The sequence below is a fragment of the Empidonax traillii genome, unplaced genomic scaffold, assembly GCF_003031625.1.
Source record: "Empidonax traillii isolate 1590-97213 ecotype Southwest subspecies unplaced genomic scaffold, ASM303162v1 scaffold14:size4059594, whole genome shotgun sequence".
NCBI classification, from domain to species: domain Eukaryota; kingdom Metazoa; phylum Chordata; class Aves; order Passeriformes; family Tyrannidae; genus Empidonax; species Empidonax traillii.
Window position 1 is genome coordinate 2,573,434 of NW_020955207.1, and position 22,464 is coordinate 2,595,897.

Genomic DNA, 22,464 nt, shown 5'->3' on the forward strand with positions numbered 1-22,464 from the left:
AATTTGCATAAAAAGCTGTACTACAAGAACTAAGAGCTGACTATACCTAAGGCCACACTTACACTTTTACTGGAAACAGTTACACTCAGAAAAATTGCCTTTATTTGTAAACAGTTAATATGGGCTTTATTGCAAGTACAGACTTACATAAAAGTTTATAAATTCTATTATTATACATGTTGTTCCTCAACTGGGAGAATCAAGTTTCGTTTTCTGGACGCCAGTGGCCATCCCTTCCTACCAAACTGTTAGCACGGGTTCTTCTTTCAGCCCTCTTGACTCACTCACTCTCTTCTTGAGAAATGCCCTCAACAAAAGCCTCAACGCAGATGGACTGAATGTTAATCAGCAAATGAACCCTATTAGCTGTTATTCCTTGACAGAGTTCACATGTTGCTGGACTGCCCCATGATGTTAAGGAAAACTGAAGGAAAACCCAGTAAGCAGGAACAACTGGGAGATCCACTTCAGAAATGAAATTTCAATCAGAGCTAAAACTGAACAGCTCACTGTTTTGCCAGACCAGAAATACAAGTGAGACTCGCCAGCCAGTAACACTTGTGCTAACTGATCAGCCAACTAACCAACTGCAGAATAGAAAAAGCTTATTTATCTTGTCCCTCAGGGAGAAAAAGTCCAACAATACTATAATCCTATGAGAATTTTGCAAAGCATCTATATAATTACATGACATTTCTAGTCTTCAGCACCTTTTGAAATTCTTCAATAAGTCCCAGTGTCATCTGGTAAGTCGGCAGAGTAAGAGGGATCTGACAACAGGCAGCTTGATTGCTATGTCTTCCATCTACAAGGAAGGACAAGTGTTCCGGTGCCCAACAAAAGGTATGGGGACAAAACAGCACCGATAGTTAACACAGACATCTACAATCCCAAGTTAGGCCATAAAAGCACTAATTTTAAACCTGAACGCAGAATACTTCCCGAGTCTCACGGGGCTCTTTTCCATGATCACTGTTGTTTGCCTCAGTTATCTAAAAGCTTTTTCCTAGATAAACTATCTAATTATAGGGGTATAATTTATATTCAATCCTGAAAGGAAGCAAACCTCCCTTCTCCCCTTTTCCTCAAAACTTTAGGGTTTGTCTTCCCACACCCAATGACGGGAGTGAGGAAGTAAGCTTTATTCAACCAAATAGGAACACACCCAAAACAGTTTTTTCCTTATATTATATGTAATATACATCTGTATTAATGCTTCTGGACTCCAGCTTCCTTACACAGAGCCTTGCTATTGCTCTGTTTACTCTTTTTTCCTTCAGAAGCAGAAAGAAGCATTGCTTCATCTACAGTAGAATGGTCCTTTCTAGTCCTCATCTCCACATGCTAAAGGACCACCAGCAAGTCAAGAGACACTTTACTGACCCCACCAAAAAGATGGTGGTGGTTTGCCAACCAAGGCAGCACGATTTCCATAAAATAGCAGAGATTCTCCCCCTCCCAGAGCCAAAGCTGAGAACTGTAATAACTTTGGTGCCTTGGAGTATAATTACTGGGAGCAACCCATTGACTCCACTATTAGAGAGGGACTAGAAATTAGTTTATTCATTTGTATTCATGAATCCTGCTAAAAAACAAACAAACAAAAAACAACAAAAACAAAAACACAAAAACCTAAAAGAGCCTACATAAAACCATGTGATTTTTGCAACCACACTTCTATTCCCAAGAAATTTCACAGCCCACTGAACATATTTTATTTACAATTCTAACATTAGTCCATTGACCCAGGCAGCAATAAGCTGCAGAACATGGTTAGGCTATTTTGAATAGTATTTTATCAAGTATATATGAATGTCTTAAAAGAAATTGAATTAAGTACCTTTGGTTCTTAAAAGAGGAAACTCAAAGCAATCTCTATTCTCACAGTTCTGAAAATGAAGGATGGCACAATACATAATAAAGATACTCCTACCTGGAATTTGTCATTATGTACCAGATCTCATGAGACTTCAAAAAAACAACATATTTGAGCACCTCTTTGCATACAATTTTATATAAAAGTAAATAGATCAGTACTACTGAAAAGACAAAACAGAAAAATCCCACAACACTGCAGCTTTAAAATCATCCTTATCTTTTATATTCACTTCTTTCCAAAATCGCTATTGGACCCAAAGCATAGATAAACCACTATTTTACACCTTGGGTGCATTTAACTGAGAAGGATCAACACTAGACAACTACTACATTTCATACATCCTCAAACAAAAAGCACCAGAAAAACATGCCTGCAACAAGGCAGAAAGCTTTTCTAATTCATCCTGTTCAGAGCATACACAACAGTGCTTAGTTTTGATTTATGACCACTGCTGACTACTAATTAGCAGGCTTAGAACTAAGACATTAAGAAGCCTGTTCTGAAAGGCAAGCTAGAGTAGTTTCGACAAGCTTGAGTAGATAAATTGTGAACACAGTACAACTCATAGTCATCATGCATAAACTCAAATATGGCCAAGAGCAACTACAGACATGGTCAAAAAAACCAACCAAAAAAAAAAAACAAACCAAAAAACCCCCTTACAACCATTCAAAAGCAGCATTACACAACAACTTACATAAGCAAATAAAAAAGGTAATATTTTAAAATAAAAAAGGGAACATTTTACTGCATTTTAGCATAACTTATACTTTATATTTTAAAAAAGTTCCCAACAAAGTATTCAACGTTTTCTTTGCTACTTTGTAAGACTCCTAAAAAACCACTCAAAACATGGAACCATAATTTCCATATCCATGCTTTGTTTATTAGAAAGAATATTCAATATCCTATATTCAAGGTCTCTATAACCAGACTGGAGTGAGATTACATGTCTCAAAAGAGCTAATGGAGGTAAAGAAGGCTTTGGAATAACTTCCATATATTCCTTTGCATCCTTTTCAGCCATACTGGGCTCTGAAACAACAGTATCTTCCACTGTTCTGGATGCAGCTGATTTATCATGACCTACAATTTTAGATGGAGACCTCAGATTAAAGTGTCACATCAAACACCCCTTGAAACCAGTAAACTGACCAAACTTCCCAACAAGCTACAAGGCAAAAAGCGAGAAAACCCCTCAGAACGGTGGCAGTCAATAAAACCACAGCATGATTTGGACAAAGAGCAAATGGATCGCCACACCTGTGCAAGAACCAATTCTGCACTTAACCTTTACAGTGCCTGTCTTTGTTAAGACATGAATCATATAAACCAGAGTAAGCAGTACCAAGTGTGTTGTGACAACAGAAAGGACAAGACTAAAATACATTTAAGAGGAAACACCCAATGAGCTCACTCCCATTAACAAAAAATGCAAAAAAAAGCTTCTGATGAAAGAGGTAGAGAATTTATGCTTTCAAAAATTCCCAATGATACAATACTCAGACCAATTATAAAAGCTTAAGTAGAAGACAGGCAACTGCATTAATTCTAAGTAATGTCTATGCACAGTGTCCAGGGCACACATGGCTCAAGGAGACAGGCAATGAGCCTCCTCTGACAAAAAGAAATCGCAAACACAAACTGTGTTAAGTGGCAATTCATTTATCCTAATCTTTTAGGGAAACACAGTATACCACCTCTATTTCACTCAACTGCATTATTCTGGTGTAACCTCACCTCAAGCAAAGATCAGAAAAAGCTGTGGTATTCAGCAGGTTTGAGATAACAGAAATCCTTGTGGATCATGGGGGGCCATGTGACAACTTCTTGTGGCATACTGCGAGAGGCTGAACAGAAACTCACCTTAGTTAGCAGATCCAAGCAAGGAAGGTTCTCCATGAGCCACAGCTCTCTGCTGGCCCTGCCTACCTTATCACCAGCCAGCCACATGGCTTCCACTTCCGTAGCAGCATCCAGCCCTAAATCTGAATCGTGGAATTCAAACCAAGATGGCAGCACACAGCAGGAATATCTGTCCCAGTCACATTTTTCCACCTTTTTATCCATGGAAATTCAATTACTAATTATTTTTGCAAATCAGAATTTACATCTCTAGACAGAGAAGCAATACAAGAAGTTTCCTTTGTTTCTTGTTTTCACCTTCCCCTTGGGTGCTTTCCCACCTTCGCACCCAGCATATCAAGTCCTCACTTTTTCCCAGAATAGCTCCAAGAATCACAACTGCTTGCTGCTAGAAGCAGATAATTCTGAAGCTATACATATGTTTTGACACAGGCAGTCACTTTGTCAGAATACGTGGAAAGAGCTAAAACTGTTTTTTGAACAGTAAGTAATAAAAAGCCTTCCAGAAAGAGTCCAAAGTACATCAACAAAAAAGCTGCAGCCAGAAACATCAGAAACAAGATCTGTACAATTTACAGGACATGAAAGGATGCTAAATATACTCAATGGTACTGCTATGACATTGCAGCTTGAAAAAAACAGGTAAAAAGGCATGCAATATATAGCCCTTGATCTTCCATTCTCAGCATAAACATAATCAAGGTACAACAAAAAGTCACATGTGAACATCTACATAAACAAAGTCACTCCATTTAGTTATCTTTAGTCTTCATAGCTAGAAAACCAAAAATTCTCAGTTGTTCACTTTTTTTTTTAAATTTTATTTTTATTTATTTTACGGACGCCTCATTTAACAGCTTCTCACTGTACCAAGAAAATCCAGATGAGTTTGTAACAAAATCTTCATCTATGAAGAGGCTTTATACAAATTTATATAAAAACCTAAAAGGGGAGGGGTGGGGAACAGCAAATTGACACTGCAGGTCATTACAAGTAAGAGAAGCTGCACATTTTTACCTTTTCATAACATATAGGTAATATTTATTGAGTTGTCTGTGCCACTCAGATAATACTATCAGTACTAGTATATGTTCCAGCAATATCTTACATGAAAAAATAGGTATTTTAACAAGATAGATTATGGGGAAAATTCTCAGGAGAGGAAATAAACGACAATTACTGCCAAACTAAATTGGGCACACACACCCACCTCTCTAAGACACAAAAATCTGCAATATTTCTAACTGTGTCAAAGTTGATCTTTTATCTTTTCTGTGGAGTTAGAAGTGCTGAGAGGCTCTCATATTCTTAACCAAGCAGAGCCAGCCCCAAGCTCCATCTGAAGAACTTACAATCTGTCTACACAAACAAAAACAAACACATCACAAGCGTGATGCTTTTCTAGAAAGTACTGACTCTTTTAGTGTACCTGTAAAGGTGCAGTTCTCAGTAGCTGGACAATCATCAAGAAGCTTTCTGCTCCTTATTAAAAACTTAAAAATAATAACAAGAAAAAAAAACACAAAGCAAAAATAATCCCACCACTTTTACTGACTGCATAGGGAAGGTGGTTCTGGAGATTAAAAGTTATGCAGACAAGGATAGGGATGAAAATGCAAATTAAGCCTTTAACCACTTACCTGGGGAGAGAAGGCACCTTCTCAAAAGGGAACATTCCATAAAGCACAAATATAAACAGCACAGAGAAAGTTATGAAAAGGCTCCCCAAAACCACCAGATGCAGTCAGAAAAGTATCATCTTTACTAAGGGAAGGGTCCTAACGTTAGTGTTTACTTTTGCATTTGCAAGTCAAAGATAACCTAACCTTAGTGTTATATACCTACACAAAGCCACTTAGAAACATGAAAACAAGTAAAAAACACATCATCTCTAAGGATGCACGGTTGCTGGGTTTTTTTTTTTACATTACTGTTACTATTATTTCATTGTAATAAACTACTTATTTAAATATTAATCATGTTCCACATGCATTAAATTGACTTTACTTTTTTTAAGATGACAGCAGCAGTCATTTAAAGAAACTGGTAAATACACAATATTGACAAACATAACCTTATTTGAATAAGCAGTAAAAGTTCCCTATCTGCCAGCACTTCATCTTCCAAGTAACAGGGAAGCCCTTCTTGCCCTGCTTTTCAGTAGCACCGAAAAAAAAGATGCAATAGCATACCACTTTTAAAAATGCTAGAGGAATACAATAATTGACTACAGGTTTACTCATTAATTGCATTGTCTTTTCTGTAGCAGTTTATTAAAAGGACAAACATCGACAAAGGTCCTCACACTCTGCATATTCAAATTAGTGTTATTCAAATTAAAACTGTCATTATATGCAGTTTAATCAAACTCTGGTCTCTATCCATTTCTATCTATTTCGAGGTAACCCTATTTCAATCTTTGACTAAAAAAAAAAGCATCTACTTTTCAGTAAAACATTTTCAGTTTCCCATTGATACTGTGAGTGCCCTAACTTTCTCTAATTAGCAACTGCAAAGCACATCAGGGCACAAATTTAACCACAGATAAATTCTACAGAATATTAGCTTCACAAGGATTCCAGAGTCCTATCAAACTATCCACAATCATCTTCCTGAGCTCTACTTCTGCTTGAAATAGTATAAAAGTATTACTGTAATTCAGTCTTTTCTGAGGCAAAATGAAACCATCTCAATGGTAAAATGAGAAAGCTGAACAGCAATGACTCCTATGCAGCATCTCATCACACGATGAATCTCTGGATGATAATACTGTCAGTCTCTGTAAAGGTTTGGAATATCAAGTTAACTGGTTTGACAGGAACATTTGTCAAGTAATTTTAATACCCAGACTGGAGAGCCTATGTTTCACCATAAGTTTGAGAATGCAACCAATGCCATCAACTTGACTCCAAAATGGGGCCTGCCTTATTTTATCTAATCCAATATCCTCCTCCTGACAGAGGACAAAAGCAGATGCTCAAGAAAAAGCGCATGAAAGTGTTTTGAATAAGGGTTGGACCAGATGACTTCTGAGATTCCATACAACCAGAACTACTCCACAATTCTGCAGAAAGGCATCCAAGCAAGCAGTGATACTTCCTTGAAATACCACTTATCTTCCAAAGCTCATGGTGCCAATTGACAGATCTTTACTTTGATCTCTTGACAATATGAGTCTTTGAAAAGTTACAAATAGTAAATAATAAAGTAATCACCATCAACAGTCAGGACCAGACGCTATTAAACTCAAAATTTATTTCTCAAAAACCAAAGGCACAGACTTCAGTTAGTTGCAAACTTCAACAAGAAATTGCTGCTTAACATTTATTAGCAGGAGGGCTATTCTGAAGCCTTTTAAAAGAGCTCTATACAAGCAGAGTCAAGAAACTGCAGGAGGCACACAACTGGAGACCTCTCCATTCATCTTTACAGATACCTGTTTTCTCCAAATTAGTACCATGTCATGATTTCAGCTACTGCCATAATGATGATTTCTGTATTTTCTACTTATCCTGCTGTCTGTATCCTTGCCTGGTCTCAGTCAGCCACTCAACACCATTTAATAGGCATTAGAAAATACAATTAGAGCACTCTTCACTGTGCCCCAGAAGCAAATTACTTCAGAGAAATCAAGTTTATTTTTAGGGGAAAAAAAAAAAAAAGGACCAGACAGTATACTTCAGAACAGTGCCAAAACAGATACACATATACTGCCTAGAAGTTTGTCTGTTGATTACACAGTACAGTTGTTGTCTTGAACTTGTAGGTCTTAGCTTCTAATTAGACAGGTATATAAAAATGTCTTTCAACGAGTTATAGAATAAATGTGTTTGTTGTAAAAGCAGAAACTGTTGAGTTGAACCTCAAACAGTCCAAGTATCTGCAAAGTTCATAAAATACTTCCTCTGAGTCAGTTTTATTTTATTCAGCTATCTGATTGCTTGCCATTTGACATAAATCAACCAAAGCAGATAAATTTACAGTCAAATAAAAACTTGGACAGTGTCCTCAGTTCAAACCACAGTCTAACACTGTATAAAAATCATATCCTTCTACTTATAAAGACTGAAATAGCTGTGATAAGTCAAGCCAAATTGTTTCAACTCGAGGAATACTTAAAGCTAAAATCTGGCCTGATCATACAGGTCTCAACTCATTTCTCTGCATTCAGTCACTAAAAAAATGTTTGATCATAGAGCGTTTGTACTACCAAACAGTTCAGCAAAAGCAGGTAAAAGGATCAAAATGTACAGAGCAAGAACTGTACTTCAGAAACACTGTGTTTTTCTTCAGAAAGTATATGAATTAAGTTTTTCAACCACCAGACTGTGTTAGTCTATTAAGTGAATTAATAAGTAGATGTGCGCTACTGGATTAAGCTCTACCTGTATGGTAGCAGAAGTAAGTACTGATTTTGCAAAATCACTGTTAGAAGACACTGCCTTGAAGTGTTAATTGGTTTAGGTTTTTAGCTTCAGTTACTCAGGAAGCAGAAGACAACACATACCCCTGAAACAGTAATTTAAATCAAAGTTGTATGTACTGTAGCCATCCCAGACTGTAACTGAATAAAAATGGAAAAATTCCAGCATAACTTTACTGAAAAGTCAATGTAAAATGCTATTTTTACTGATACAGTAACCTACATAGGGGAGGGAATTTGGCGTAGCAAGCAAGATCATGCTGTTCAAGGTCTGACTTTGCTAGAGTTTCACTAAAGGTAACCATCAGTCCACACATGGTGGTGCCATGGAAAACAGCTGGGGTGTGGGACAAGAGGCTTCACTTGTCCTGCTCAAAATAATGTCTGCATTAGTTCCCTCCCAGAGGCTTCAGAATACATGGAAACAAGGTGGCTGTGATTTTGTTTAATGCTACTTCCTGCATCAGAAGACTCATAGTAACAAAGTTACCTTTGGCTTCTTCAAAGCACAGTGTCATACACTTAACACATATAAACTGTATGATTTATTCTCATGACTGAAGTTCCACTGTTGAGAGCACAAACAAATGGTCAGCTGCAAACACATGCAACCATCTCAAAGGTTTCTGCCTTCCCAAGGCCTTTTGCCAGAAGTCCGGAGATACAAGGTTAAAATCTGGTGACCAAAATGTACCAAGTTAAGAAGGGAAATACCTTTAAACATAAACTTGAACACTACTTTATGTTGCTAACTTCTCAACACATCACCCTTCATCCAAGATCCAAGAAACCTCCTGTACAGAGTCAAACTTGTCTTCAGGTCCTTTAAAAAGCCCCTTCTATTACTTATTTTTGCAGTCCTATGTGAAGACAGTATATTTTTAATGCAGGGTATTACATGAATTGCTCAAAGGCTCTTCGACAGGCAGTGCCACTTGTCATGTAAAGCATTTTCTGGGGTGACAAAAAGAAAACAAATCAAACCATCTTCATCAATAGCTATTAAGGAAGACAGTGGAACAAAAACTAACAGAAAACTGATATTTAATTGTCTCATACAATAAACCAAGGAAGAACAGATGGTAAAAGAGAATTGCTGACTTTCAAGACAAAGAAGTTGACTCTCAGAAAACCCCCTGTAGCGTGGGACAGAAACTTTACAGTATCTCCTCATCAGAAAAATCGTGCAGATGTGAAGGCAAATTAATGGATCACAGTTTAACAGAGATAAAAAGTAAATGTTTTACAGATTTACATTTCATTTACAGGAGATATTTATAGATGAAAGCTAAACTAGCTCCTTACCAGAATATTATATCACGGGTGAACCATTCAGATATTTCGAGAGACAAACTCCGAATACTCCTGAGATTCCCTCACTAGTAACAGATTATTCCGAAAGAATACAAATCCAACTACATTTGGTGTAATAGTTCAAAATCCTTTAGTTTAGTGAGCTGTTGGTCTGACTGGTAGCAACCAGAGCCTTGATAATGAGCAGTAGAACAATATAACATTTAGTTACATCTCTGGCAAGTAACGTGTAAGGTCAAAAAATACAGGTCTTAAATGACAACAGATCAAGGACACCAAGTTCCAAAACACCAGAACAAACTGAAAATTTATGTCACTCGCTTCTAAAACATGTGGTTCCCTACCATGCTTTTGAACACAATGCATAGTAGTTCTGTCTTGAAAGAGAGAAGACATAGTGTGGATCCAGGCAATAACAACTGATGCATATTGTGCAACGAACCCCCTTTGTTGCTCTTTGCCATTCGAGTTTATCAAGTGACACCTTCTGCTTATCTGATACTTATATACTTCAGCAGTGGTTTGTTTCATATTTCTTCAGTTTAACACAATGCTTATTATCCTGTACTGCAAAGTGCCCTACAGACATTGAACAGCTGCTTTCAGATCACTGCTTTCACTGTCTTAGAAACAGAAGGTGAATCCAAGATCCCGGATTAGCCCATAAATTCAAAACTTAACATACAATGACTTCAGACTGCAAAACTGGTATTTCAAGAGTCCTGTTTGCAGTTTGAGATGTCACCTGGGAATGCTTCATATTCTTCTCAAAAAACCAAGCTGTCACCTTACATAGAAGGCAGCAGCACTTCACCCTCCCAAACAGTAAAATACCATGGCCAGATGCTGTTAGAACTAACACTTGATGCCTTTAGCCGGCCCTCATTTATCCGTGTCCATCCACTGGATTGCTTTTCACTCCTATGGGAATTAAGCCCTTGGCCTTCTGCAATCACAGACCATTTCTGCCCTTCTGAGGAAGCATCTGCCCCATGAACCAGTCATTTAAGCCTTCAAAGCAGGAGTTTCATAAACAGAAGGACCAGAGAATTATGCACTTTGCATTAACTTTGACACACGTGTGGCTCCAGTTACAAGATGTCAGCATAATTTCTGGCTTAAGGTTCCATCAATGACCAAAGTCAAAACTTCAGTGATATAAAGTCAGAACTGCTTATGAAAGTAGGAAGCCAGGACCTTCCAAAAAAGCTTTCACTTCACGCTTAACAGAGGGAAGGAACTGCATTGAATGCCATCATTACACACTCTATACAGCTTAAATCAACACTGATGGAAACTTAGCACCGTTCCAAGATAAGAGTGCAAGAGCTATATTTGTGCTCCTGGTAAACCACCTACAATGAAAAGACAGGATGAAAGTAAAGGTATGAAAGAACTCAAACAAAAAGAATTATTTTGATGAAACCTCCAACCACTAGTAAAGTCTAAATATTCTGCCTTAAGCACTGTATTACGGTAAATGGCTAGAAAAACAATCAGACTACAGTACCCAAATAGAAGTGAGAACTGAAATTATTAGATGTTCATTCTCTTTAATAAAAGTAATTCTAGACAAGAGTATAGCATAAATTCTAACTTATCAGTAAATGTGCTCAAAATAAGCTCAAAAGAAAAGCACCCAAAACCCAAAATGAAAGTTGCATGCAATAGTAATACTACATACAGAAAAACAATGGAAAAAGAAAATTTAACAGTTTCAAGTGGATTCTGACTTGCAAAATCAGAGGGAAAACAATCATATCAAATCACATTTAATGGGTCGCAGTGACTTTACAATTGGATATTTAAATCAGAAATACTCCATCCACAAATATCACTTTGGTTAGAGTATGAACCTAATCCTTCATGAAATTGTCAACAATTCTTGATACAGCAGGCAAGCCTAACATACTCAGCCAACAAGAGTCAGTTTTAAACTAATACAGCATATTTATCCATACAAAAACCAGGCTTCTACGTTGTACAGCAAAGACAGATCCAAAACGAGTCCTGGAGTAAAGTGGTACCTGATTATCCAGGGCTAAAAACTGAAAAGGGTAGTAATGTAACTTCTAACAGGTCACTGCTTACAAGATGAGCAACATTTAGTTCACACACTGCCAGTGCACCATGATAGCTCAGGACAATCTGCTAAGCAGCTTAAAAACAAGTGTTGGCCACCTGACAACCAATTTAAGAAATAAAATATATCCATTAGTTTGGTACCTTCTCTAAGGCATGTTCGAGTTCACACATTAAACGACACTACATCTGAGCAACTACAAAAGCATAGCTGGAACATCACGCAGTGACTAACTATCCCTATTCTACCAACAAAAAGCCAGATCCATTCATTTCAGTTAAATTGTGACCTACAAACCTCTCACCAGTGGGAACAAGGATCAGGTTCAAATGTTGATCTCACCATAATGAACAAGAGTACTGCAGTAAATTAAACATCAACAGAGTAACCGTGTGTTTGTGTGCACATTTTTATTCAGAAATAAAATGAAGAACTGGTAAACTAGGATAAGAAAAACCACCTGCAGTTAGAAACACTGCAAAAGTTATGACTGGGCTGAAAACAGCTAATACTGTGACAAGAATAATTATGTTGGTAACCACCAAAAAACTCCACAAAGCTTAAAAAAGTGAAGATGACACCTACACAATGCAGAACACAGTATCACATTAGATTAATTCATCTATTAGAGACCCAGTAAAAGAATTAATATTTTTTATGAGGCTGACAAGGAAATGGTACATAGAATAAAGAAAATGTTTCCAACAGAATCATCACTTTTTAAAAGAAATAAAAGCCAATTAGGTTACAGGCAGATTTTTGAGAAATTATGGTTCACATCCACACCTTTAGAAGCCAAAGCCTCTTCCCATGAAAACCTTTGCCAGGAAACAAAGAATTTTAATAGGGAAATTAGGCTCTGACCAAAATGCTGCCACGCAAGAGATCAGTTTTGTTTACATACAAAAACCTAGGCTTTACAAAATCTTACTTTAATTTTAAAAAGTAATATTTTAATATACTAATACTTGGTGCTTAAAGTTAGATGTTAGAATTCGAGACATGTAACTGCAAGTATCCACTAAGAGGTACCTTACTGAAGTTGGCTTTTATATAATCTCCTCAAGAAGCTTTGCATCCAAACACTTAATAAGAAAATAAAAATCCAAAGGCTCTTTAGAAGTTATCCACTAAGCACCACAATTCCAGTTAATGTCGTAATTGCAAACCATTAAAAAATGAGAACTGAAGATCAATCCTTTTAAATACCAACTTTAGTGCTGGTCATTAGAATTTTTAAGCTACTGCACAGAGAGGAAAATGTTTAAAATGAGCTTAACAGAAAATGAAGATTTTTTTTTCCATATTGAGTAATTAAAAGCCACTTCGTTAGGAGAAACTTGAGTCTTTGAAGAGCTATGATTTCTAGATAAGCTCAAACAGGATAGGTAGATTAACTGAATTTGCCCAACAATAACTTTTAACAATAGCACACTGTAAAAAGTTTTTCTTCCTCCATCAGGACTTTGTGCAAGTTTCTTTCCAACACTAAAAAAAGAGGCAAGAGCAAGCATGTTGTAAACTGTAGTTTACTGCATTACAAAAGGAAGAGAAAGGAGAAAAGTAAGACAAAATCCACCTGTAAACCAACAAAAAAAGTATGAGAAAGATTTTCTAATTGAAGCCAAGTACTCACATGAATATGGTCTCATCTGAAAGTAACTCAGTGGAAAATCATGCACTGCAGGCCAGAACTCACTGTTAGGTTACTGATCTTTCCCATCTTGAACAGACACACTCACTTCTTCGCAGAATGATCTTCAGTGTTCATCTATTCTGTCTTCTCAAAAACATTTTAATCAACCTCTTTCCACAAAAAGGAGCAATAGGCTATTGGTGAAGCATTACTCCAACAATGGAGATGACTCCAGAGGAACGCGTCATCTCTAAGCATGGACTGGCTCCATTTTGAGTTCCACCAGTTTTCAGTTTCCTTAGTTTTTATCTGTGCCAATTCTACTCCATTCAACCTATTTTGCTTTGGGATCTCCATCAGGTACATGTAAGTATTAAGCCATCAATTTTAATACTTTGTAGACATCATCACCAGAACCCAGATTCCTTCCTTCAAAACTTTTGTAATCTTAAAAACAACTCTGTACTTCATGGAAACATCATAATCCTGTCAACAGAATATCTGCAGCTTAATTTTTTTTTTTTTTAATTTAGTTTCTGAAGGGAGCCATACCCACTACACCACAACAGTTGAACCCAGACCTCGACCTTTATGGAAAAGGTACCCTGAAAAGTGAAAGTGTGCTGTCTAACCCAGTCCCAGCCCACTGGCACAGCAGTACTGGCCAGACAGGCAGGCAGTCACCAAGCAGGTAGCTCAAGATGAGCTGCAGCCAAAGATGTAGCAGGGGCACGACACAGGAGGAACTGAGGTATTGTGAGAAGTTAAAGGGGAAAAGGCAGGACACATGCAAGAAATTTTGCCATTTTTTTTCCATAATATGCTTTTTCTTTGCAAGAGCTGTACACCAGTATCCTCTCCTGACTGTAAACACAAGGAAAAGCTCCAATGCAATAACATAACACGGGGAAGCTAAGAACTTACTCGAAAGGTCAAAACTCACCTTTTTTTCCCTCTCCAGTAGGTTTAAAAGAAACTTTAGCTATAATTGTGCGGCAGAGCTTAGAGGCCTCTAGAATAACAACAAGGTTAGGCAGTGAACACCCAGCAATGATAGTTCACTGATCCTAAGAAGCCAAGTAATGAAGGTCACACCAAAGGCCACACACCTACTCAGATACAGTGGCATTAGGGACATCAGTAAAACCTTAATTAAGAGGATTTCAAATTACAGCAGATCAACATGAACTAGGAAAATCCTACTATTTCTACTAAACTGTACTGCCCACCCACAGGTTATTTTTCATTTATTTATTCTTCCTATCCCTACCATATGCTTAACAAAAGTAGTCATTCTAACCAGAACAGAATCCATCACCAGAAGACACCATTATTAAACCAGTCCAAGTTTTCTTGTGAACAATAAAAGCATTTTAAAATCAGAGCGTGCTGCTGCTTTAACATAACTTCAAGTCTTGCAAAATACAGTCCTTTTCCTTGCACCCATGACAAAAAAAAACATGTTTAAACCAAAACACTTGAGCTTGCATATAATTACAAACTAAGCACTACGACAGTATTGCATGACATCTTCCTTTATGTTGTAATCCACAGGTGATCTACAAGGCCAAAGCAACAATTTGGAAACAAAACAGACAATTTACTATAGGATAGGTTTCAAAACAGCTTTCAAAGTCAAAGCTACCAAACAGTTGCTCAAGAATTAGGACCTTTGTAGAAAGGTCCTCTGAAAAGTCACTTGATTTTAAGTGTTCTGCACATTGCAAATCAGATTATTTTAAATAAAATAAAATTTAAAAGTCCAACGTCTAATAGGACTCATGAAGCCCGAACACCTTAAAGTATATAGCTCTAGGAAAAGTCACCACAAATAATTATTATTGAGTACATAAAAAATGATGACTTTGCATCTACTTGGGTGTTGTTTCAAATCACATTACCAGCGTCATTTCAACACAAGAACAACAAAAGAGGGATTTCCTGGCTCCGTGTTTAGAAGGAAGAAACACTGAAAAGTAACTATTTCTTCCACACCTCATTACACTAAAACAAAAACATACGCCCACTATTTAAAAGCAAGTGTAATTATATTAATTAACAGAACAGAACTATAATTCTACAGTTAAGATTTCCTTTAACTGTGAAGTTTTCTTTCCTTAAGCATGTGACTTAGGCATGTACTGTCCTCCAAAAAAACCCCATTCAGCAGAGAAATGCAGAGAATACACTTTGGATTTCAAACAGACTAAATATTTATGTCGGGTTCTCAAGTGTTTCAACAACTATCTTTTACTTGAAAAGATTATACAAGATTATGAAGGAAGCAGCCTACCAAGGCAAGCCTGACATTTTTTCCACTGTTGAGCTTTAGTATTTCAGATGTGGAACCGCTACTTAAATGTCTTACTCTGAAAGCATTAAGAAGGAAGCTCAACTTAATGCATACTTCTGCCTACTTTATGTCTTATTCTCAAAGAAGGTGCCTGTTAGTTTTTATTCAATAAACCAAGTCATTTCAGAAGCAATGCAACCAAAAAAAAACTACTGCTTAGCCTTTGAGGATATAACTGAGAATGACAACTGATTAACTAGGAAAACAAAGAGATATTTCAGTCTTCAGTTTCTTAAGAAAAGTTCATAAACACTAACAGAAGAAACAACATGACTTAGAGAAAACAAACAGAGTTTAATGAGACAAATGCTGAAATGCTTATTATGACTAAATATTATTAATTAACACCACTTCTACTACGATTTACTTTTCAATGATTCTTAAAACATTAAATATAAAAAGGGTATTTAAACATCCACTTTTTATACATATGAGAGCAGTTCATAACCACTTCACCCTTTGGTTATATTTAACATAAACACCAGAACACCTTGAAATTGGCAGCCATACTTTCAGAAAAGACCTCACTAGCATCCATCACAAGCCTCAAATAAATTAATCCTAATGAGTCCTGGCTCAAAGAGCAAGTTACAGGACAGAACACTGGCCACATGGCTGAAATGGGGCCACTGAGAAAGCAATGCCCCCAGCCAGCACAGATGAGCCCAGATATGGAGGAGACAACCCGCTCTAGAGACCATGCTATAGGTTATTCAACAACTACTCAGCCTTATGCACTCCCAAATTTCGAAGCCCACTCTCCGACTTCACAGCACAACAGAAGAAGGAAGCCACCACACGCTGCTGTGGGCAGCCTCATCATCTCAAGGGCAATAACTGGGAAAACACACATTTTATAGAGTACATTCACACTGTAAGCACAGGAAAGGTTCTGCAAAACTGATCAATGTCCCTACAAAAACTCTTACTGGGAGTAACGTTGGATCTGTTTGATGCTGTACTTAATACTTGCTCAGTCCCACATATCTTACACTGCACTAGGAGAAACCCGCACAATAACACAACCATACCAGCAAGTCCCCCCAGAACACTGCTCTGGTGACTTTTCATTCTACACATTCCAAGACAAAGAAGCCAGACATCATCCTACATACATCTATGATGTTTAACTGATAATGCCAGACTAAACTGACAACCAGAAAATAGTTTCTGTACAAATGCATTAGCTGCAATATCAAGGTCTCACAGACACCTGAAAATAGCTGGACACAGAGATCAGAGATCTCAAATACGATTTGTTTTCTTCCTTGTACCCATTTAGCAACCACATTGTTTTTCTCATTTTTCATTTCAGAACAAACAGGTAATGTACTAACACTCAAGGACCAACAAATAAAGCATAGCCAGCAGATTAGTAATTGTGCAATCCACAGTAAAAGGCAGCCATGCACACATGACACTTGGTAGCAGCAAGAGCAGGAGAATATTTTAGATTATCTCCAAGAGATAATATGTTCAGTATTCTTATTTTTCCAGCACTGACCATACATAGATAAGCACTACATTTTAAGTTTTAATAAGGTGACTACAGGTAATTGCATTTACTGTTACAGAACTGTACCATTATGTCAGCTAAAGACCTCAAACCAAGTCAGAGAACATTATCTCAGAGGATTAATGCAGCAATAAATAATTACAATTCTAAGAATCTAACTGCAGATTACACTGCAACATTTACCCGCACAAGTGACCAGTAATATACAAACTATTGCATCTTCATATTTAAAACAGACAATTTTTCAGGGCACGTAAGTTTGAAACAAAATCGTTTCTCTACCCCATCCCTCCCCAGATGTTAGGGTATTAAAAGATCAGCCATCATTTTGTTTAAACACTCACTTTCAAGTATCTGATTTCTATACTTGAGGGTTAAAAGAAGAGTTAGATGCATTTTTAATTTAGGAAACTTCCAGACAATGGTAAAAATTTCCATGCAAATGAATGAAGTTTTAGTAGTAAGTACATAAATAGAAAAATTAGGAACAAAATTTCTGACCAACATCTCATTTTTCAATCTAACTTTGGACCCATTTTTCTTCTTGACAGTCACAATCTTCTACAGTTTTCCTAAGTGCAACTGCTTTTAACTTCGCTACAGGCAAATGTAAGAATACCAAGGTAATTTTACAGACTTTCTCCCGTTCTAATATGTCACGACATCTAGCACTTACGAAGACACTTTCCTCCCTTCCTCCTCCTTTTTTCGTGTAGATAGCAGAAACACAAATTTTATCTAAGACTGAACAGTTTTTGTGCCAAATAATGAATTACGTACTTGGATGCCAGACTACAAAGGAACCCGTAATCAAGTTCCAAAAGAAAAAAGAAACACTTAAATTTTAAAATTCTAAATCACTTTTGGAATCAAAAGAAAATTATAAATTATCTACATCGAGATTTTCATTGATTGATCTACAAGTTTTCAGCAATTTGATCCTTATTTCTAACTCTGTCAATAGTACTATTATGTTATGTGCTACGTGTACATAATGTCTGCACAAAATATCCACTCTCGATGACAAAACATCGAAGCATTACCAAATTGGCCAATTTACAAAAGAGAAAGCTAGATATCAACAGAGAAACAGTTGGCTATTATAAAACATTTTTAAATTATTATTGTTTTGATCATTGCCATGTCAAAACAGGGTCACATACCTAGTAGTATCAGTTATACACAAACACAACCAACCTTACTAACAGTCTGCTATCAAAAAGTACTCAAAAGAACCAGGAAAAAAAAAAAATCAGACGTCGTAGCAGGAAATGTGACACTTTGTGTCATCACTGAAGCCTAAATGAACTGTTCTGGATGGTATTATTCATTCATACTAACTACAGTTTCCCATTTTCTGTAGTCCATAGGGAACAAACTGTTTACATTTGGTTTTCTTTGCAACCATAGGTTTGTTTAAATTAAAGCTTTGATTTTGTAGCACAGTTTTGTGGCCACAGAAGTGCAGGATATACAGGATCCTATTGCCTGGTTATGTACAAGGTTTGCCATGTCACATTCAACCATAAAAAAAGGTAATTTTTTTTTATCAAATGAAAATCCAAGTTCAAATTACTTCTGTCATACTTGCAAGCCACATTTTAGGCTAGATCCACACCGAATGTTTTTCTTAAGTCTGTATGAACTATACAGTTCTCATTGTTTACTCTTCTCCTCATCAACTTGCATATCAGATAAGATGTTCTTTTTAACCACTCTAGATTTATCAGTCTAGCAGGGGTAGATCCATGTTTTCTCATGAGATCATGCAAATACATTTACATTATCATCACAGATTTTAAGAACTACAACAAAAATACTTCCAATGATCACTACTCAAAATAAAGAAAGAAACTTACCTACTACCATGAGTGTGAACTCAAATCCTCTCTTCACAGACTTACGGTAAACTTGATTTGGAAGGTTTGCAAACCCCACATATCCTTCAAGGTTCTTCTGTTGCTAAAGCAAGAAATATTTAGGAAAAAAAAAGTTAAAAGAAAAGCATGTGAATTTTTTAGCTGGCTTGTATTTTATTCCCTTTTTTTTTTTTTAGTTATTTAAACATTCACTTCATTTTCATATTTGTAGAAAAGTGTTGTCTACCCAACCTCCCAACAACCTAAGCTGCCTACATTCAAGACAGTGCAATGAACTGCAGCAATAAATCAGAAAAATTGATTTTTTTTGACTGGATAGCCAAAAAACTGGCAAAGCAGTTCAGCTATGCTAACAGTATTTTGAGCAAGTACAACTGAGACATTACAATTGTGCAAGCACAAGAGTGCGAATGTGCAAACAAATTAAAATATAATCAACTTTGTACCAATGCCCATTTGAAACACAGCCAAGTAGAATGAATAAAGCTTTCCTACATTTCCAAGTCACGGTGGTACTGCCCCAGTATGATGGGGACTAACTTGTCACCCCCTGCTTCTGGGTCACACACTCAGATGCCTTCATGTTTAACCCAGAACTACACCAACACAGCAGGTCTTGCAACAAACTTCAGTTGCCTTGTACTGTGAAGAAGTTACCCAAAATACTGCCTCTACTACGAAACAGGAGGAGAATTCTGGATGTTAGCCACTACTTCTTCTCACCACATTAATGAAAACACTGAAGGTGCTTAAAATGCCTCTTCCTCACTGTACTAGAGCCAGTGATCTCCCAAAGATCAACTGTGCTACCTTTAAACCACTCTTCCAGCAGAACCCTAGAAATGTGTTTGTTATCACAGCAGGTCTGAGGATTGTCTTATGAGACAAGACAGTTAGTTATTTTACAGAGATACGTTCTGAGACAACTGTCTACTTAAGGCACCACAAGGCACTGCTTCTCATGGAGCAATGATTTCAGCCTTCAGGCTTTATGCCCACACAAAGTTGAGAGGATGTGATGGTGCCACCGCCTCAGTTTCAGAATTTAAGAGAGTTATATACGCATCCACGCAGCTGAAGTGCTGTCTACAAGTTTAAGTTCCACTCTCTTCAAGAGGATAGAAGGATTCTAAAAAAATATTTTTAACAAATTCTGTATGGAATGGCTAATTCAAGTCTGGTATGTGGCTGACATGCTTATCTCAATTTTTTTTTCCTAAAAGTGACAGAATAAACTTAATTCAGTAACAACTCATAGTTTTTAAATCAAAAAAATGTATATTTTTTTAATAAAAGCAAACCTTCTTTGTATGCATATAAATCCACTATCCCCTTTAAAGCACTGAATGCAAAAACAACTAGCTTCTTTGCAATCCAACAATCAATGGACTCTGCTTAAAGTCACATAACTGATTTCTCCATTTCGCAAACAAACCATTTTTCTCAAGCAAAGCTACACCACTACAAAGAGTAACTTATAGTTTCAAGTTCAAATACACACAATGCAACAAATATTATTATTTCTCTAAATATAGGAATAATCTCTGCCTCATGTCCTCAAGAAACTCTTTTTCAAAGATGCTTTTTGTTTCAATATAGCCTTTGGTGAAGCAACAGTCTCATCTGAAAGGTTTCAAAATATCAAAAAAAAAAAAAATCAGCCGAGAATTTAAAATCTAAATATTTGTTTTAATTTTCCAATCTATTACCACAAATATATGTGAGGAATGGAATCTATCACAATCTAAAACTCGGAGCAGCCAATACTTCAGATATTATGTGACATGCAGGTCCATGCTCTTTAAGATTAAAGAGCTCCTTAACAGTGAAGGTCCTTAATAACTATTAAGGATATGGAACTGCTATTCATCCTACCAGATGTAAAATACCTAATCACAGTCAGACACTCCTTATGGTTCTACTTGTCAACCATCTGCATTTTTTAATATCTACATACCTTTTAATGTGTGTCATGCTTACCAGAAACAGCTCACTCCCTCATTAGCTCTAGCTTATGCTTCCTTTGCTTAAAGGAATGGGTAACTCCTGTTCTGAATTATTGTTATTTCTCTTCCCCTTCATATACACCTCCACATTTAGGATAGTTTTACTCCTAAGAACTTTTGGATTGAGTATAAAATGCTAAAAGAGAAGAGATGGCAACTTTTGGGTTGTTTGCTCTGTTAAGTGGGTCTACAGCAATTACAGCCACAATTTTAGATAATGAAATATAAATGTTACTTATCAGAAAGATAAAGATGTATGAAGCATTACACTGGGCATTAATGCTGCATTTAAAGTGAGCATTTATACTCCAGAGGAAAGAGCCTTTCAAAACACCGAAGTTGGACGTCAGATTCATATTTCTAGTACACCAATTAAAACTAATGCTTTCAACATACTGTTGTTTAAATGGTTGCATTTTTTTCATAACTTGCTACTTCTAAACAGACCAGAACAAACTAGGAATTGAGTTTCTTTAATTCCTGCAACAGCTTTTAAAAGAACTTAGTACTTTTTTTGTTAAAGAATTGACTTCCGCTGTATTGATCATAGCGCCAAGTGAGATCTCATGTTTCAAATACTTACAATAGCTTCCCCTTAACTTTTATTCCTTCCTGATTTGCAACCAGCTGCTAAACACAATTTTAGTTCACCTACTAAAAACCTAATGCTGCTTCTATTTCCACAATAGCTGCAAAACATCTGCACCGAAGTAATACTTACAGCTACTTTGTAAACAACACGTTTCCATCATTTCCAGTATGGAAGGTATCAACAGAACACATCCAGAAGTAGTCCAGTAAAACACGATGAATTTGAACCATCACAGCAACGAGTCCATTCAGGTGCAGCCGCAATCCAGAAAGAGAAACAGGAGAGGGGTGAGAAAGAAAAGAAAAGTTACTTACATTTGACCAAAGTAACCCACAATACTTCCCACCTACTGTGCTCAGTACACAGCACTTTAAGCAGAATCATAGAATGGTTTGGGTTGGAAGGGACCTTGAAAATCATCTGCTTCCAAATCCCCCACTACAGGCAGGGACACCTTCCATTAGACCAGGTTGCTCTAAGCCCCAAACAACACAGCCTTTAACACTTCCAGGGATAGGATATCCACAATTTCTCTGGGCAATCTGTTTCAGTGCTTCACTATTCTCACAGTAAACAACCTCTTCCTAACATCTAATGAAAACCTACCCTCTGTCAGTTTAAGGCCATTCCCCCTTATCCTCTCACTCCATGTCCTTGTAAAAAGTCCCTCTACAGCTCTCTTGTGGGGTCCCAAATTTACTTTGTGAGTTAACATTAACTTAGCTTGTTCTATATACATGACAGCTTAATTTCATAGTAATGTACTACATGACCCCCACACCATTCAATGATTAAGACAGGTTCAATAGTTCTTTTTACTCCAATTACTCAGCATGTTTTTTCTTTGCTATATGCTACCTGAATCTGTAATGAGTTTAACGGTATTTATTTCCTTCAGAGATGCTCACCAGAACAT

General features: G+C 36.8%; 1 protein-coding gene across 3 annotated transcripts in view; it reads right to left on the reverse strand.

The window, feature by feature from the left end:
* SEPT7 (septin 7) overlaps positions 1–22,464 on the reverse strand; it is a 78,566-nt gene that overhangs the window by 41,442 nt on the left and 14,660 nt on the right. For 2 of the 3 annotated variants that reach the window (XM_027892087.1, XM_027892070.1), the window contains exons 2-3: positions 21,678–21,682; positions 18,930–19,032 (exon numbers count right to left, since the gene is read on the reverse strand). In XM_027892087.1, coding sequence (XP_027747888.1) covers positions 18,930–19,032; positions 21,678–21,682 — 108 coding nt within the window. The remainder of the gene's footprint in view (positions 1–18,929; positions 19,033–21,677; positions 21,683–22,464) is intronic. The other variant, XM_027892078.1, reaches the window with a different exon arrangement.